Below are 20,433 nucleotides of genomic sequence, written 5' to 3'. Positions count from 1 at the left end.
CATTGTGTAATGTCTATGCAATATTCCATGTTGAAACTCTGTTGTGATGCATTCAGATTCTGACAGACATTGCACTGGAGTTAACCTTTTTAAATAATGTATCGAGACTGACTTGCTTATTTTTGCTGGGTTTCATCAAGAAGGACTATGTATCTACTATGCAAGTGGAAGAACAATAATTCCTAAGATCTCTTAGCTTCTTATCTTGTGTAGAGAGATCAAATAAACACCATCAGAGGTGAGAAGTGGTTATTCATGGGATCCCACTTTGTTTTCTCAAAAGATTCATTGCTACTTTTCAGTTAGGGTTCATTTATCTCCTGCAAGTCAATAGTCAAATGGCTCACAGTGCGAGTATGGAAGATTTTTGCCTTTTTTCCCTCCAGGTCCCACAAAAATAAAGATAGAAACATTTGCTTTCTGAAAATATTTAGTTTCCTTTTTGCTTCAGCTTTAGTTGTGGTTTTTAGGTGTCTTTTTTTTATTAGCTACCTACTAGAATATATAAGATGTTTACACTCGAGGCCGAAACATGTAACAAATAAATAAACAGACAGATAAATAGATAAAATAAAGAGACTAAATCAGATGATGAAAATCTTTTACACTTTTGCCTCTGTGTTGAGCTAGACACCTTTCTCTCCATTCCTCTTTTAACAGTAATGGTTAGTGCTATGGCCATTGTGCTGTATGAGCCTTAAAGTCTCTTTGAGCAGTTCTTTTCCGGGCAAAGTAGTGGGTAAAATTCATTAGATGTCTACTAAAAATTAGAATGACTATGAAGATATATACTTGGTTGAGTTTTAATAAACATAAGGGACGATTTGTTTATAATCAGAGAACATAGGTAGAAGTGACTCAGTTTCCTCAGTGCCCCAGGAAAACCAGAACTCCAAGCGAAAAAGGCTTTGCTTTGATGTAATAGAAACAATATTTTAGTCTCTAAAAAGAATTGGCGAGAGTGATAGATAATTCTAAGGAAATTTAAACCTAGGCAAAGGTTTTCTTAACAAAAACCAGAAACAAGAAATGGAACACGGTAAGGTGCCAGAAACTAGAGAACTCATGTGTAACTGTACACATGAAACATTTCTTAATTGTATCTCTTCCCCAGGATCACTTCTGAAATACACAGTTCCCATTCAGGGAAGACATTGGTGTAAAACCAATCTAATATATGCCTCCAAACAGTGGGCAAACCATCCAGAGAAGCACCAGAACAGAAACAGCAGAACGTACACATAGCTATAAGTCAAAGGAACTCATAAAGCAGGGCAGATGCAGACTGGCTGAAAATGTCAGCATCTCAGTGCAACATATGTAGTGTAACAGGCAATATGAAAAGTAGAAAGAAAAATGTTCTTGAGAAAAAAGAGCCAGCCAGGCAGATTGAATATCATAGTTACCTTTGAAATTAAAATATATCATCTGAAACCATTGAGAATTTAAGATTTTAATGATGAAGTAGGTATCTATAATGTGATTTAAGCAGATCTAAAGATTCTCAGTGTTCTAGCAATGCAGAAGGCTGCCAGGCATTCAATGCTATATTTGCAAGTATGCTATTAGATCAATGACTAATTTGATTCCAGCTGGATTATGGAGTCAGCTGCAGTGCAACACTGATAAGGAGCAAAATTAGACTGGAAAGATGCAACATTTCACTTCAGATGTGCAGTGAAATCATGGTGAAAACAGTGGATAAATTCAGTCAATCTACAACAAGTCAAGTAACCCCTGAAATAAGTGGTGCCATCTCTTAAAGTTTACTACAGTTGTTTTACAAGAATTCTATGTATCCAAGCTCTGTTTTCAATTGGAAGACAATAATCAGAGCAGAACCTGAAAGAAACAGTAAAGTCACTGTTATTTCTCCCTAGCATTCTAGAAGAATACAACATATGTGAAGAAAATGAGCACTTAGATGTAAAATTGATATTAGCAAAAATCCCACAATCACCCTAGAGAGAAACAAAATGGAATTCTGTTAGTCTAGTAAAACTGCTGGAAAAGGTAATGTGGCAAAGAAAAAGCCACGCACCCACAGAAAGCGGAGTGGATAAACAAACTCCTAATGGTCAGAAAATCCTGAACTAAACTGATTCCAGAATCCTTGAACAAAATGCAAAAAACCTGGGACATATTACAAATTATTTTCAAGGCAACAGTTGAAAATAAGTTTTGGCATGTTCATCTATATTAACAACATAGCCATTGTTTTGCTGCATATTTTGTTGGGTAGCTGTAGGCTTTTATGCTCATCAGTCTGAGCTTCTAGGGATATTCCAGTGTAACACGGACCTGGCACTTTCCTAGTGAGTAGCTGATGAGAACGAAACATAGGAAAGAGAAAGGTCAAAGAGGAGGCAATTCATAACAAACTCTTAAACGGAAACCTGAACACGAATATTAATCTAAATGCAGAAAACTTGAAAGAATGAGTCACCTATAGGTGACATATGTTGATTTTTGAAGGACTTTGCTGCTGGCCATGAGAAACCAGGAGGACCTCAGGAAACAGGCAGAACACTTGACAGAAGGACAGTTCTTTCTGTCATGGATATGAATAAACATTTTTTCAAATTTTCTGTACATTTGGCAAAAGCCTATGGATTTTTGCTGTAGTCAATACAGAGTGACTGAAAACAAGGGTTAAAGGACGAAGAGAAAATAAAAAGCAGGTGGCTGGTAAAGGGGAATGGGGATAGGAAAAGCAGCAAGTTGCCCATCCTTAAATATGATTGTTTGAAGGGATGGAGCAGTAGGAGAATCTTTTGATTACACAGAGCTCCTGTAGCAGTTCCTCTATCATTTTTCTTGGCACCATGGCAGAAGCAGTGAGTGAACGTAGGCATAAGTTAGAGTGAAAGTAGATTCCTTCCAGCAGAGATCCCCAAAGAGCTCAGGTTTCTGAAATTAGGGAAACAAGGAATTTCTGTCTTCCCTGGAAGCAACAGACCAACTTCCTCCCTTCACATGCACATTGTGCTTGTCTTCCAGGAGAAGTAATTTCCCAGGAGTTACCTGGTGGGCAATAGATCACCTTTTGGACACCGCTGGATGCCTCCAGCTGCAGACATAGCACACCACACCTGTTTTTGTAATCTCAATTCAAGCAGTGAATGTATGTCTACAAATTAATGAATAGTACTGAGTCCTCCATGAAAGCAGATTAACACAGTTAGGCACTCAGCCTAGATGCTAAGAGAAAAGAATATAGCTATTTAAAGAGTTATATTTTCATTTACTTCAGTTGTGTGTATATATATATATATATACACTCATCTATAGATATGTATTTTGTCTAACAGCATAAATGTGAAGCAAGTGAGCTTTGCTATTCCTGGCACATTTCAAAGTTAGTCAGAGGATTAAAATGTTGAGCCATAAAATCTGCATTTCATGAAAAACATTTCTGTTTAGCTCATATTAATTAAATTCAACTTTTCCTTTTAGAAGCTCGATTGAAAGAGAGGTAGAATATTGCTGGCCAAGTGCAACAAGCAACAGCAAGCAGAATTGCTTGTTGTGGGGGATATATGTGAGGAGTTTTTTGCATCTCTTTTAAAAGCCACGTGTCTCACAAGTTACATCTTGGTTGCAGAGCAGGGTATTCTCTCTGGACTTACCATTTCCACAGACAATGCTCTTCATTGTCATAGTGGGAAATCCTGACCTTGGTACTGAGATATTCTCAAATGGTAGGTAAAATTTTCTGTTTTGTACCTGCATGTTTAAATATAGAGGAAATATTTTCCCTGCATTTTACCCAAGTGAATTCATACCACAAAATGAATCTTCTACCAATTTCCCCTTTTTCCTTCCCTTCAAGCCACTCACTAGAAATATACTACTATACTAACTTGCACATCATTTAAAAGCTGTTATGCTTGTGGCTGCTTGTATGTGTTCTGAACAACTTTTCACTGTCTGAGTAACCTTCAAACAGGGAGAGCCAGAGTGATGAGAGATCTGATGGCTCAGGCATTTGGTTTCATTAAAATCAACACAGACTCTTTGGATCATGCATATGATTTTTTTTTGTGAATTTGATGTAGAGGTCTTATGAGAAAAGGCTCTTATATTGATTTTTATGGTTTTATAAGCCTAAAAATAGTGCAGAACACACACCATTTCCAGTCACATACATTCTATTTTGCAGTCTTGTGCTTTCTAAATCCTTCCCTTCTGAAGCGCATGGTCCATTTTCCAGGTTCTTCAGAGGCTGTTGAATTCTTTTTGTAGCTCTTTTAGCTTGCTAACTTAATCTGCCAGGGCCAGAATTTGCTATTCTAGTGCTGCAGATTTTAACACTAGTAGATTCTGATTGAGTAAATCTCAAAAACAGGCACTTTCCCATGTTCTGATCACTTGCTCTCAGGTCATCCAATGGTTGGGGATCTTTCTGAAGTCTGACCTTAACTCATCTGTTCAGGCATTTCCGCAACTTTTCAGTAGTCAGCAGTGACCTTACATTTCACAACCACTTCTTTTGTGAGTCTGAATGTACAGCGTCAACAATAGCTTGCTCGTTGTCATGGCTTTCTGTGGCTGTAAGGTATTTGGATACAGATTCGTGGACACAGTCTTAGTTCCTACATAGTTTTAAGGAGTGATGCCACACAACATATTTTTGTTTAGCCTGTGTTCAAGCTTCCCGGGGAAGCTCCTGGAAAACAGTTTTGGATTTTTATATCCAGAATCTCTTCTGGTCATTCCTAAGAAACTGAGTGGTATTGTGTGACAGACTGACCTGTTATGGATCTTATTTTATAAAGTTACATGTATAAGCCTAGGAACTTAGTTACTATTTTTATTTAACACAAGACAGCATTACTCCATTGGTCTTGGTATCCTGACTCAAGCAGTGACCACTCTCAGAAAACCTAAAATAAGATGAGGAAACACTCAGTTTTATATATACTTACTTTAGTTCCGAAAGGCTTTAGTTGATGGGGTTTATGCATTTCTTTAGTGTTTATCTCTCTATGGTCCTCTTAATTTGTTAGATTAGAATTGATAATTGGGTGATTTGACCAGCAGGTGGCCTACTACACTGTATTAGCGTGTGCTCTGACTCATGTCCTGAGAAGGGTCTGCAATAATATTTATTGAGACTTCTGTTGTTCGATGGCATTATTCCATGAGAACAAGTGTGGCATTCGTAATCTGAACTTGGTCTTTTTTGTTCTACCAATCAAATGTAAATGAGACTTTTTCAGGCCTATGAAAGGTTGGAAAATTAAAAACATATGTAATGTCCATAAAGATTTTTTCATGGTTTAAATATCTGAACCTTTTTCTTAAGTGCGTAATAGCTTTACTGAAGGACAGTTAACTCCTGTCTCTGCCATTTCTTCCACAGTTTGTTAAAGAAGCAAAGAATAAAATCAATGTAATGACAATTCTTCAAACATCAGTACCAAATGCCAATCACCAATGAGCTGTAAAAATTACCTTTAATAGGGTTAATGTAGTGCTAGTGTAGTCATTTAATGTACAAAAGCTCTATGGTCTGTTCTAAAATATGTATTCATTACTTTCATTTCTTTAGACTTCAGTTCTGTAGCAACATATTACACGTCTAACATAATAGCAAACAAAATGACCTAAAATAGTTGACTCGAATGTAGATTTGAAAAAATGTAGCCTAGTAGTACTAAGGATGCAGAGTATTCAACAAGGCATACTTTTTTATTTTTAGAATTGTTACCAATTTTAAATGATTGGCAAGGTAAGAAGTACAGCCACTCAAACTAAGAAATGAAACCACTTTATTTATGTCACTGAAGTGCAGATATCATTAACAAAGGTTCTGTCACCATAAAAATCAGTCATGTATTTTGCTGATTTTCTCAATAGAACATATTCCATAAAAATTCTGAAAAACACAAAATAGGCAATGGGATCTTGTTCTTTTTCTGTCATCCTTTTCTCATTTGTTTTCTTACTTTTTTCCATCTTCATTTGTAATTACTAAATTCTCTATGTACATTCCCATAACAAACATCTATTAAACAGACAACAGTTACAGTTGAAGACATCAATGCACATTACTGTAAGCATATACCTTGTCCTAGCAGGCACAGATCTTTCCAGTTTGTATTTGAACAGCCAGGCAGCTATCATGGCATGCATGGTTACCAGAATAGGCTTTCCACAAAACAGGACCAGAATCTCTTGAGAGAATTCCAGAAAGACAAAAGTTCATGTCTTCCCGAGTGTTGGCTATAGCTGAAGTATGTTCAGGATATCCTGAATTCACTTCGTATTATATTACTTCACTATTGGTTTTGTGTTCTGGTATTTCCTGCTGCTGCAGTCCTTTGAAGAACAACTTTTCCCTCAGATATATATGTATATTTCTTCTCATTTTCAAGACATGCCCTTTTTTCATCTTCTTTAAGTAGAATTCAGACATGAAAATAGCAATAGCTTACCAGTCTCTAAATTCACTGACATTTCAAGTATTACATAGATCTGAATATTGATGCTATAGTCACCAGTTTATCAGTTTGCATAGAGCATTTCAGTGAGGGAACATAAGTCAACATCAACTTATGGGGTTTTTTTTCTGAAATCAGTTTCTTCAGTTTCATTGCTGTGTCTTTGCAGAACTATTCTCTTTTTTTTAATTGCTGAAAGACAAATTCTATTAATATGCAGGTTATGCTGTGTGCTGATTTCAGAGAAGCTCATTACAAAATGCTAAACAGAAAGGGGCAGATTCCCCAATCCACCAAGATCACTTCACATTCAACTTTACAATTTCCAGAGTGAATCTAGAGCAGTTGATCGTGTGCACTGGAAAATACTCACCTTGTGGGTGAAATCCTCATTGATATTGTTGACTTCATCTGCTACTCTATTCTTTTTCTCCCACTCCTTACCCTCCTTTTCATCATGTATAGGAGCAGCAAACAATCTTGAACCAGAAGAATCTAACAAGTAAAAGCCATAATGTGAGTAGAGTCAATATTGTCCATAAGCACAAATTAAATCCAAATCCATTATTTCACCCTTATAACAGGGCCAAGTTATTAAAACTTTGCTTTCTAATAGTCCTGGAAAGAACCAAGCACCTTAAGAATGTCCAAAGTCCATGTAGTTGAGTTCACCAGCCTCTGCAAAAACAGTTCAGCTTCTCTATACTTTCGTTTTTAAATCATAATCTCAGAAACCCCAAACAGAGTTATCAAGATCAGTGCAAGTCATTTGGTTTCATGTTTGATTCTTGTAGTAACTTCGTGCTTTCACAGACATTCGAGCTATTGACAAAGGTATAAGAAGGTAAAGCAGCTGGAAGTTAAAACTAAACAAATTCAAACTAGAAATAAGCTATACATTTTCTAACAGTGCAGGAAGCTTGTCGTTTATCATTTTACCAAGAAATCCTGTAAATTTACCATCATTTGCATCTTTAAATCAAGGATGGATACAAAAACAAATTATTTCTCTAAGCCAGACAGTTGAAAGTTTAATGTAGGCAGAGAAGGTAAGATAAGGGCACATTTTATATAAATGGTGAAGTTAGAGTATGACAATTTCTTGAACTTCAGATCTGTGAATCAGCCCAAGTTTTGTCAAGGAATATTTTGGCAGAATGCCCATAGAGTTGAGAAGAAACTTTCAGCTTTCATCATGCCAGCAAATAACAGAGTTCAGATATAGCAGCAGCATAAATCCTTGAGAATGGACACCTGAAATCAGGGAAATAGAGTAAAAGGTCTTTTTGTTTCTTCTTTCTTTCTTTCTTTCTTTGCATTAGTACACAAAATGAGTTTAGTGTCACTGCATTCTCATAGTCTTTTAAAGGTTACTACTAGTGTTAGTTCCTAAATGCCTTGGAGAATTAAAGATTTCTTATATGCAGAGTTGAGGTATTTTCTGCAGTGACTAAAATGCATCATAAGTGCTATAACTATTTTTTTTTCAATCTAGTGTGAAACAAACAGTGTTAAGTAGTTCTAAGCTCAGACAACATATTCTCTTGGACAGAATGGTGGAGTGACTCTCTACAGACTTGTGTTCCCACATCAGAGACCTTCCGTGCATGGCTTCCATCTGTACCTCAATTTCCCATTTTAAACTGAAAATATTATTTCTCTACCTCACATGACTGTTGCAAGTCTGAAATTATTTTGAGCATAGGAATAGCAAGCTTAAGCTAGCCTGTAAAAAGCTGCATTAGGCACACCCTTGCTGGTGGCCATTTGAAAGAGGCGAAGTATCTCCCCCAGGCACAGCAGCTGTTGGAGATACAGAGTGACTGGCTTCCAGCATGTCCTGGATTGTTTGGTTTCAGACATTTCTACACAGACTTGAAGTTCACAGTCACATCTCACTCCATCACATCACAGTATAACAGAGTATCTATTTCTCTTCCTGGTAGTTCATAAGCACACTTCACATACTCCTTGGAAGTTACAGAGGTCTTAAAGAGCAAGCCCAATGCCACATGCAGGTAGCCAGAAGCAGGATTTTTTGGTCTTTTTTCCTTTTCTCATTATATGTGTGATAGTTCCTCTCATTTTTATTGCTTCAGTTTTGTCTGTCTTAAATTATTTAAAATATTAAAATATTATTACTTTCAGAAAATCCATTTTTACAAATGAACTCAGAGGCTAATTTTCTAAGACTCTGAAGGTTAAAAAAATTGTATAATTTATCACATATATTGGCTTTTAGAAACAATTGCCACACCGATATAGTCCTTTAAATATTATTCAGCAAATATAGCGGTATTATTTCTAGAAATGCATCTCAGAAAGATTTTTTTTCACCTCAGACTGGTTCTTGTTGAAGGAGCATAGCATTGTCCTGTTTTGATCACTAGTGAGAAAGACAGAAAACATCAGTGTTAAATACTCGTAGGTCTGTCAGAGAGTTACCAGCTCAGATATTCTGAAGACTATTTTGTAGTTTTTGCTCTTCAGCCATCTTTATATGCTGAGTTTCTTTCAGGGACAATTGAACTTTCTATTGATAAGGCCAAAAATGATCACTGCTGTAGCATTTTCTATCAAAGCCGTTAATAACATAAAAATGAAATATTTTCTTCTAATTTAAAATACTTCATTGACATTTGTGAGGTGTGCAACTTCTTGCCAACTCTTGTAATTTAAAACATTATCTGTTCGAGGAAAACATATGTTAGAAATTTTTAATTCAGTGATAGGAAAGGCACTAATGAAATATGCATGTATGAATTTTGTATTGCATAAGTTTCCTATTTCTTGAAATGTGATTAAAAGCCAAACATCTGGATTATGTTTAAAAAGCCTGAATTTCCAGTTTTCAGAGAGATTGAATCTATTTTGACACTGTACACTTAGCCTTAACATTTTCAACATGCTGTTAACATTACTTGATATTGTTAAAAAAATAAGTTCAGGTTTAAACAAAGTTGGACTTCTCCTATTGCTAAAAATGTTTTCTGAAATAGCTGTTTCTGCAGCATTCACACAGTCATAGTTTAGGCTGTGTCAGCAGTTCTGTTATAAATTTGCTCTTGAGAATGGTGAGTAGTTGATCATAAAAATAACTTTTCAATTGAGAGTATTTTTTGTTTTTTATAAAAGTACTATGCTCTTCTTCTAGAATAATAATAAAAAATACATGCTGAGCTCTTAGCAACTTACAAAATTCAGTAAAAAATGCAGTTGGTCCATTGTTAACATTGATAATGGCATGGAGATGCCAACTTTCTCCTTTTGTCTTAATAACATTAGTGTGTACTGGAAAAGGGAATACATATCATTTGCTGTGTTTCCTGAAAGGTTCAGGATATGTCTCTGTGTGGATGACAATAAATAGTCAACTATAAGACTTACTTTTTTACATGTTTTAATAATAGTTTTGATACTCCTGTAATGGTATTGCTGTAACATGACTTGTGATAAATACCAGTGTTTTAGATAGTGGAGATGTTTTAGCACTCCTAGTGGACCCGCTGCAAGTGCCAACTTTGACATAACACAAGGAAAATTATAAGGAACAAATCAAATAGCACATTGTAAAAATTATTATCTTTCACTTATGACAGTTCAAGATGTAAATTTAAAATAAAAATTACATTTTTCATTATAACTGTAGGGCAAATTGAGAAATCTGCTGTCAACACCTGTTCCAATCAGCACCTAGATGGGCTATGAAACAGGTTTCAGTTCTGTTGTGTAGAAAAGAGTTAAATTACTTTTAAGTTAATTTTGTTATCCTAGATACTGCAGATATTGAGATCTCAGATCTGAGGTCAGAGACAGAGTAAGCTTGGTGCAGTGTCTGTCTGACCTTGACTTGAAGTTGCACACCAGCCTGCAGAGGCTGTAGAGCTATTGCCATAGGCCAGGGATGATTTTCTTTTCTCACAGTTGACAAGGTTTAGTAATTTGTGTTACTAAAGCCACTGTGCCTTAAATTCTGGGTGTACTGATCTTTGTGGCTTTTCCTGTCCTTTGGTGGAGACTCTGAGTTCTGCCTCTGTTGATCTGTGGAGCTTCACTTTCCATTTGGGTCTTTTTGCAGCAGGGAACCTCTTCTCCTATGGAACAGTATAGCAAACAGGTAAGAAGATGAGGGCCCAGAGATACTCTACCCTAAACATATCCCAGTAGGTGTTGCTAGAAGAGAGGATAATTTACTTGTAGATTTTCCGTGAAACTTCTCTCATGGAAGGCTATTGCTGATCACCATTAGCATTCTGGCTGAGTAACAATGGAATAAGGACTTCAGAAGAGCCAGTCTGTGAAAGATAAATGCACAGGAACATCCATTTCAAAACAGAATGATGCCTGTAACACACAGCCTGACAATAGTGGGTGCATTTGGAATTAAATCTTTGTATAAAGGAGTTCCAATTTTATGTTTCATGCATACTGCAAAAGCAGGCACAGCCTAACAGAAGAGAGGATAACAGGTTATAAATGATTTTCTTTGAATATATTCTTCAAAAAAATCTCCATAATCTTACATTGTTGTATTTTATTTTGTAAAAATGTAAATGTGAAAGTGTATCTGTATGAGATTTCAAGAATATGTGCCAGGGATGGAGCTGCAACTACACCTTTTGTTTCCAGGCCAAACATTTTCCGTGCCATCAAATATATTTTCTGCTCAATAATGGGCTAACTGTAGTAATACACAAGTATTTTGGAATCTCCCTAAGTCTGTGGGGTTTTCCTCAACAAAATATAGATGAGCATAATCCCAACAGTATACTAATTATTAATTCCTAAAGCGCATAATTTTTTATTTATTTAATTTCAATTATTCTCCAGAAAAAATTACAAATAAGTGTAAATGTAGCTAAATCGACATCTTATATGTTAAGCATGTCTGTTGGTTGCATCTCTATTAGTCTATACCAAAAGTCACAGCTCTGTTGCAAGCTGTGAAAACAACCTCCAAACTCTACCAGCATAGTTGCAAGCAATGCAAGAGAAATCTCAGAAATTCCGTCGTATATCAGCCAAAGAACCCAGGGAAACACATGGTTTATAAGATCGATAAGTTGTTAAACACCAAGTGTACCAATGTTGTGGCGTTACCTGAACTGCAGTGTCACCTGCCCTGTGGCACTGCAGGGGGGCCATTTCGGATCCAGTGGCTCTCATGCACCTGTTACAAGATTACCCTCTCATAGGAATTTCAACAGATGTATTTTGGCTCTGTGTTCTCAGCAATTTACTTATATTTAAAATCTGGTTAATAGTATAGTAAATAACTGGTATTGCTACAAAATTGCATTCTGAAGGTAATGGGATTGAATTTCAACGCAAGTTGACACTCAATTACAATTTCCATATATCTAGTGAATTAGCCAGTTCTTGGCCGCTGTATTAAGGTGGATGTCTCCCTGCTTAACTGAACACTGAGCAAGACGGGCAAAATGCATAATAAAGCCAAATTAAGGCTCAATACACCCACTCAGATTTTTATTGTTTGTATGAAGTAGTAAGCTTGCAGAACAAACTGAGAAATGTGGATTTTAAAATTTTAAATAATCAATATATAAACAAAATTCCACCATATTTATAGTAACAAAGGTTAAAAAAGAAAAAAAAAGAAAAAAAAGAAGCCTTAAAAACTTTTTTACTGAATTACTGCCATCAGCCAGTAGATCCACAGGGCTTGTTCGGCTAAAAGCCACAACAGACTTAGTAATGTAGTGATGTAATCTTGGCTTTATGTCATTGATATTCAACCTAAAAAAACAATTTTCCTGAATAGACAGGCTGACAACAATATTGTTCAGTGTTGGTTTTTATTTGGATTGTTTCCAAATGATTCATATGCCTCCACAGCAACACCCCATGCATGCTTGAGTTTTACTCTGAATTCTGAAGTTTCCCCTTTTCCCTTGCTTTTTATTTTGCTTTTAAAGTCCCAGTTATGTTTGTGAAACTAACCAGCTCGGCCACAAAATTAGGATGTATCTTGCAGAGTGCATTCATTTTACTTTTTGCATATTTTTCCCGAGGTCATGTCAAGGTTAGTTTGAATTCCATCCTACATTAAGACTTCTTTCACAGCTATTTAGCTCTGCAGCCTGCGCCCCGCTGGGGTCTGCCCCTTGGGCACGTCAAAGCTTCAGACCTGACAAATCACACACAGATGAAGCTGTACAGTTTTTTAAACAGTTTCATCACTAACGTGGGGCTTTTTGGGGGGTTGTTTTTTTTTCCTTTACACTACACTTCCCCACACCCTCCCCCCGGCCCTCCCCACTGGAGTTTATTCTCTGAATTGCAATATCCTGAAGACTGATTTCTGCATGGAAAATTCCCTTGCTTAGGCGAGTTGTAAAATAAAAATGGCGTTAACACAGTATGTGTCACTCACAGACCCCCAGAAACTGAAAGTGCTGCAGATCCTCTTAACTAATATCAAACTATAGCTCTTTGTCTAATAACTCTAATCGAACTGTTAATACCTATTCTCACAGAAGAGCCTAAAACTGTAAAGGCTGATAAATACTCTAAATTTAACACCCAGATTGCAAACCTGTTAGTTTATCCAGGAAAGCTGTTAGTTGTTCACAGGAATAAACTTCTGTCATCCTTGGGATTACTGAGATGAGTAAATGTTCATCAGTGTCAAGAAATGAGGTTGTACTTTAACAGCAATCCTTAGGGGACTTGGCAAATTTTAAGTGGGTGTATGTGTGTGTGTATATATATATCATTAGCTTCACAACTATCTGCAGGGCTTTCACCACCTACGTTCGTGCACAGACAGACACACACACACACACACACACACACACACACACACACACACACACACACACACCCTCTGCATAAAAACGGTTTGAAGTGTATAATGCAGCTTGCAGGTGAAAATACGTTTTCTAAATGTCTTAACTGTAGACTCCTATCTGGTTTTTAGCATTTTGTGAAACTAATGGTGCAACACCATTTCCTGTTTAATTGATGAAGTTAAAATGCTTGGTTGCTAATGAGTGTATTAGCAAACAATGTACCCTTAACAAGCTTAAGCAGCTCAGGATTTTAAAAAGCAGCTTACTGTCCTCCTCATTTTTATAAGACAAAATGTACTGCCTTCCACGAATTGCTTGATCGACTGATGAAGTACTATAATTATAGTCGTATTGCAGTTTTGACAAAGCCACAATAACAGATTGTAGTTTAGTCCCCACTCTAGGCACACAACTCTTTGCATTACAAAACCCAGTTTTACTGGTCCAATTCTTTCTGAGAACAAAAGACACCTGGAGATGTTAACTATATAGTAAAAGAAAACTTGGAATCTAGAAAATAATAATATTGAAGAATGACTTTTCTTCTCGCAGTTAGTTCATTGGGAATGGTATCTAATGAAGAGTTGTCTAAAGGCTTGCTTGTTTGGAACTAATTAAAGACAGATATCCTAAACAGAAAAAGGATCATGGGAATTACATGAGGTGTCTGGAGACTTGTTATTCTTTTGGTACTCTGAGTAGATTGTGGAAGTTGTTAGGGATTCAAGAAATAAGGCAAGCTAATAAAAAGTTCTATTTTTCTGGTTATTGGCCAACTATTGTATTTTTGTTTGCAATAAGATTTGTGCCAACAGGCTAGGGGCTTGAATAAAACATTTAAACATTTGTGCATTAACACATTATGGTGAAAAGAGAGTCTTGTGCTTTCACTCAGTGCATTTCAGCCTTCAATTAATGTGAAAGCACTACAATGCCTATGCAACTTCTCTTGCCTAGTGGTGCACCATTTATCATTGCAGTTTTACATTGACCTTGACACCCACTTCATTAGAATAAAGATTGTCTACCATTTAGGTTACATTGTTCCTCTGCACAGAGACCCCATGCAAATTTCTGTTCAGATAGAAGAGCTGTGAGCCTGTCAGAGGTCATCTGCATTAAATGATTGCAGCTATTTTCCAACTGCTTCTTTTCATTCTACTCAATTCAGGCTAGGAGGATCAATCAAGCCCTCTGCCTGAAACAGTGGGACTGCTGGGAATATAACTGTTTTTGGTAGTAGTGGATATGCCCTAAACAGTATTAAATATTTAATATAAATTCATTAAAGAGCACACAAAGTCTTCAAAAAGATATTACATTTATAGTAAAATTTAAAGGGTTGGGATCACCTTTCTTTAAAAAAAAGATACCAACTGCATAATTTTTTAATGTAGCCAAAATTTTGTTCTTGAAGTTGCTCAATATTTCTTTCAATATGCTTATTTCTCTTACTGCCACAGAAGGCAATGCATGGCAGAAGTGTAATCTGCATTTGCTACTTCCTGAAACAAACAAAAATAGTGCAGCAAGGTGTCTGCAGGGGTTTAAGACAAAAGTGCTAATATTTGTTTTGTTTTACAGGCATGAACTCCTATGCACATGCACTCTCACACAAATACATATTGTGCTATTGTGGTTATTTGTAGGGGAAAAAGGCAAATGGAAATAAGTTAGCACTCTCCTTCTTGAGTTTTCCGAGTGATATAATTGGAATTAAATTATTAATGGGAGATACTTAAAAAAGATTGTTTTATGATCTTCTATTACAGAATTTGCAATTCATTTTAATATTTGTAGTTTGATTTATATCAAAGATAATGCAATCTATGTCCAATTAACAATACATAGCCAATGTAATATGATTTCCAGATCATGCAAATGGAATAAACTAGAAGAGGAAAACCTGATTCTTAACCTCAGATGTAATTTACTCTGTGAGTTCTGGCAATTTTAAATGACATTGCACTTTTTAATTTTTCCAAAGGCTCAGCATCAAATTTATCCCAATCAAGAAAACCTATTATTAATTTACAAGGACAATTGTAGGAGTCTTTATAATTTCTCTGTGCAATTATTTGCCATAAATTGCTAATAGTGAAATGCATGAAGTTTGCAAGAAACAGCAACTGCTATTCATCTGGACAGATCGCTCAGCCCAGATCTTGAATGTTGTCCAGAGGTTCTAATGCTATTGACAGCATAAGAAATATAACCAAGCTTCTGGACAGTTTCTATAATGTTTCACATTGACAGTACCAAAAAGGTAGAAGCATTAAGGGCTATTGTGAAGGGTAGGCTGGCCTCTAGCAGATTCCTTCACTTTGCTTGTATACAGCTGAGCTTTGGACCCTGGACTTTGGAATAAAAAGACTCTTTGTTCATCACTGAATGGCATTAGGCATGGGTTTCCTAAGGGGCCACCATGAAGCCTAGCATGAAGAGTGCAAACATTACCCAGAAAGCAAAGTGAGAATGTGTGCAAAGAGATGATGGACAAATATTGCTATATGTGGGTATATATATGTTTGTATATATTTATATTATGTATTTGGTGAATTTGCTTGCAGAGTATTCTTTACTCAATTTTATGTATGCAGTACATTTTGCAAATGTGTGCCAATGCTGACTGTGCATGCACAGGCAGACACTGAGAGTATGTGTCTGTATTTATTGGTGTCTGCAGTAGTCAAAACATCCCAGAAGGCAAATTTTTAAGGTTTAAGACTGAATGCAGGTAAAACTAAAGTCGCAGGTCACTCAGCGATCTCAGTTGTATATCCTAGAGTGCCATTTGATGGAAGATACTTTGTTAGTATGTGAATGGTGGAATGCAGAACATCTACAAATAGCACACCCTTATTCTAGTAATGGAGAAAGTTCACTGGCTTAATTCTTCTGTACTCCGTAGCCATAGTTCCACTGTGTGTTCAGTATGTCTGGTCTCTTTTCACTATAACCAACAGAAGCACCATACAAAAGTCTTACAATGGATGTCTTAATCTCTCTGTGTGCTTTTAGAGCATTATTTTGAATTCCATCATGCAGGCTTTTTTTTTTCCCTTTCCTCTTCTGAAGTTTTATTACAACAACAGAATTCCCAGGGAGCTTTAGGGGCAAGGTTCGCATAATATTGCCCTGAAGTTTTGCTCGAGGGTTGGAATCTACACCCCAGTCCTGATCATCTTTTTGTGGCATTTCTCTTTCTGAAAGATGCAGTGCGCAGTCTTACAGAGTTGTTAACTGTGTACAGATTTTTTTTATTGTTTACCAGACAGTGCACATCTACGAACCTTTCATGATGATTTCTTTCTCTGACCTCTCAGTGACTAGGCATCTTGTTCCTTAACACTGAGGGAGGCTGAAAAATGCTTGAGTTGCTCAATGTGTGCCTTCTATACCAGTTTCAAAATGGCTTATTCTTCTGGTTTCCATGGTGACAATTAACACTGTTACAAGGCATTGTTCCAGTCTCCATTTGGGCAGAATTTTCGGGTGTGATTTTTCACACAAAAAAATGTTTTATATAATTTTTTAAAGAAAAAAGAAAAAAAGGCACACTTTAGTGTGAAGTGTCAAAAAATGTGTCTCAATCAAGCCTGCCTGAATTTCTTAGAATGTTTTTATCAGAGGAAGTAAGGTTTTAACTTGTTTTGTTTTGAAATTCAACTTCTTGTGGCTTAAATATTTTTGCCAAACTTATTAATGGATAAATACTACTGCTATTTTTTAAATTCCACTCTTAGACCTTTAAGAACTATTGATTGTATTGAATGAGAAGAAATAAAAAAGCCAAATTCTTTAACTTATGTAACAGTGTTTTGGATTTCTTTTAAGTGGCTTCAAGAACACAAAACCAGCCATGCATACACACAGCTAATCATGCTGTAAATATTTTGCTGTTTTTCCAATATATTGCTTGGGCTTTTTCCCCGGTTTTATAATGTGATAGGTGTTGTGGGAAATAAATATTACTCATCTATTTGTTATTGTGGCTGTTGCAAGAAACCTGTAACCTTAACTTCCTTAATCTATATTTATATTATATTATTCTATATCATAACACCCACACAATGTCACAATGGAGCAGCTTTTTGTCACTTAAAGCTGAGGAAAGAATGAATCTTTAGATTAAATTATCTTCTCACCACAGGATTAAGTAGTCCTTCCAGACTGGGGTTGTGCAGCAGTGATAGAGCTGGTGGCCAGTTTTTCCATGCAACTGCATAGAGTCTAGGTGTTTAATGGATTAAAAAATAGCATTAGCAATAGCATCTTGTGCTAGCAGTCCTCACGCTGTACCTCCTGTACATTAAGCTCTTTCCTTAACTTAAAATACACTCTGCATGTTAAATATCCATGAGCGAAACAATACTGACTCTCAGTCACATACCAATACATCAGCTAATCAACTAAATTCTTTCAATTTTTACTTTTACTGTATAATGCATTTTCTATCAATCAGTACTTTTAATCATGCTTGTTTATACAGTGGGTTACACGGTGACAAAACCAGCACGTACATAAAATCTAGCTTATTTAGTTTTTAATGTAATAACCTTTTATAACATCTGTCACACTATTTGGATTATGCAGTACTGGATTATTTTATCTGGTCCAAAATTAAATGAAATGTCTTCTGTTTCTATGTTAACAAGAGCATTGTAGTTATGAAACATGCTATGTTTTTTATTTCTTCATCAGTCCTGAGCTGCCCAGGAACATCCCCAGCCCCAGTTCAGACAGCAGCAAGTGCTAGCCTAGAGCAGTAGCTGGCTGTGTCTGCACCAGTGACACACAGCTAGAGGACTCCCTCAGTCTATTAATTCACTTGACAGAGGAAAGGGAGTCACACGAACTGGATTTCAGTGCCTAGCAAATTGGACTCTGGATTCCCCTTGATATTACATGTACTTATGGAAATAATTATGCAAATCCTTTTCAGCTATATCATCTTTAAATAGAAATCAGATTACATAAAGAAGATTGTAATCTCCTTCAGTAACCATTCTAGCTGAAAAGGCAATAAGACAGGACCAAGAATCATGGTTGTTGAACATATTAGTTGAATAAAATGGTGTTGCCTCTTGGAGGGTGCAGACCCCTGGTACGCAGCCTGGTAGGTATTGCCACTGCTGTATATGTCAAGCCTTAGCTGCAGTACACCACGTGTCAAAAGGCAAACTCTTATAAACAATTCCTTGGTTTTTACCATGCATATTCATGCAATTTTGGATACGCAGGCACCTGATCAGTGTTCATTAATAATGAGAAATGGTTTAAATCACCTCATTTAAAACATTTGCTCTATGATCCACAAATGACTAATATTTGCTGAAGTTTACATAATACAAATGATGTGCATGTGTTGTGTAAATGAGAGATTAAAATATGAAACTAACAATATGCAAACATATGCATGGAACTGCTGAGAACCTGTTAGCTGAAACAGTGATTTCACACCTTTATTATATTCTTTAAGCTATCTCCAATTGTACTTTTGCTTTGTTTTCCTACAGAGCATGTTCTTGAATCTGGCAAAGGCACCCATGTTTTAAACATTCCTGATTCCCATTTAATTTTTTATACTCAGCCCAGTTATTAACATTTTCAGTATGAGCTGCTATAGCAGTTTTCTTGACTGAATTTAAAGCAAAGAAAGCTTAATGTTTAGGAAGCAATTTGCTAACAGCTATGCATAATTTATGTATGTCTTGTAAACACCTTTGTGAGAATGTGTTCTGAACTTTCCTCTCTCAAGTCAGAGACATCTTTTTGGCCATATCAAAAGTTCTAGTTCAATGAATGTTTTTATATTTAATTAACTTAACTACATGCAGAATATGTATATGAGTGGATATCTGTGTATTAATTTTATGGGGTTTTTTAATTTACTGTACCAAATGAAAACATACATAATATATATTATATTTAGTAAATATTATATATAGTAGTTAATTCAGGTTTCCAGGGAATACAGCATTTAAAAATATTTATTTGCCAATGTGTCCACAGATTAGAATACATTTTATAAACTATAAATAATATAAAGCTAAAATATTTTAAAAACCCTATGAAAGTAATTCTGAAAGAATCTCTCGTTTTTATACTTGTTGTCTCTGTCTTTTTTTTTTTTTTGTAACAATAAATAGCAGTGCGGGACATGAAAGGTAGTTTCAGCTTTAAGAAACTGTTGGACTGTTTTAACATTTTGGATGTTCTTGTTTGTGGACCTTTTCAGTGTTCTGCTGGTTGATGAAATAAAAATCAAACTACTGGTACTGGATTTTAAGGGCACTATGTCTAATTGTTTTGATAAGGTGAAACTCTCACATTTTCACGTGTATTAGCATTTCAGGCCCATGTGTGAGACAGAATCCACAATGGAAGAGAGAAGAACAAACTCTAGAGGAAACATAATTATGAAATTAGTTCCTTGGGGTTTGTTTCGTTTTGGTTTGCTATTTTAAGTGCAGGGCCTGAGTGTTACTTGCTGAAGTAGTGTATTTGAAAAATGATACCACTAACCTGAATGAGACAAAGGTAGATCAAGATTCAGGTGGGAGAGTGTTGGTGAGTATAATTGTACAAGCGAATATTGTGAGAGCCTGAATATTACAATATGTAATCAATTGCTAACTACCTGCATGGATATGTCACATGGAAGTCTACATGCTTGGGACCTAAATCTCTTATGACATGTCATGAGAAGGTTGTGTACTTAAAAAAAAAAAAAAAGAAAAATATCAGAGTCAGCATAGTAATATCTGGGCACGTACAGTGGAAGTTTATTTGTTTAATAATGAAAGTTCTTTACAGTAGCTAATACAATATACTTTTTTTCATTTTAGAGATACAATGTAGAAATGTCAATCAGGCACCCGAAAAAGATGGAACTGCTTAGTAAGGTTGAAGCTCTGAAGAAAAGTGGTGTGTTACTACCAAACGATCTCCTTGAAAAAGTGGATTCAATTAATGAAAAATGGGAACTGCTTGGGGTATTTGCATTTTTATTACTGTTTGTGGGTTTTGTGGACATTTTTGTATGTTGAAGTACACTGTCTGTCTGATTTCTAATTTGAGGCACAAATATCTCTCTCTTTCAATCCACCACATACATTTCAAACAAGCTACTCATTCTATTATAAAAACTCCATAGTATTTTCCTCTTCTCT

The 20,433-nt window shown here is 35.9% G+C and overlaps 1 protein-coding gene across 3 annotated transcripts in view; it reads left to right on the top strand.

Moving 5' to 3' along the window:
* Positions 1 to 20,433, top strand: part of AKAP6 (A-kinase anchoring protein 6) — a 301,632-nt gene that overhangs the window by 230,081 nt on the left and 51,118 nt on the right. For all 3 annotated transcript variants that reach the window (XM_071557960.1, XM_071557958.1, XM_071557959.1), the window contains exon 11: positions 20,110 to 20,256. In XM_071557960.1, coding sequence (XP_071414061.1) covers positions 20,110 to 20,256 — 147 coding nt within the window. The remainder of the gene's footprint in view (positions 1 to 20,109; positions 20,257 to 20,433) is intronic.

This window comes from Pithys albifrons, chromosome 6, assembly GCF_047495875.1.
Source record: "Pithys albifrons albifrons isolate INPA30051 chromosome 6, PitAlb_v1, whole genome shotgun sequence".
Lineage (NCBI taxonomy): Eukaryota > Metazoa > Chordata > Aves > Passeriformes > Thamnophilidae > Pithys > Pithys albifrons.
This window is presented reverse-complemented; position numbering and strand designations above follow the sequence as displayed.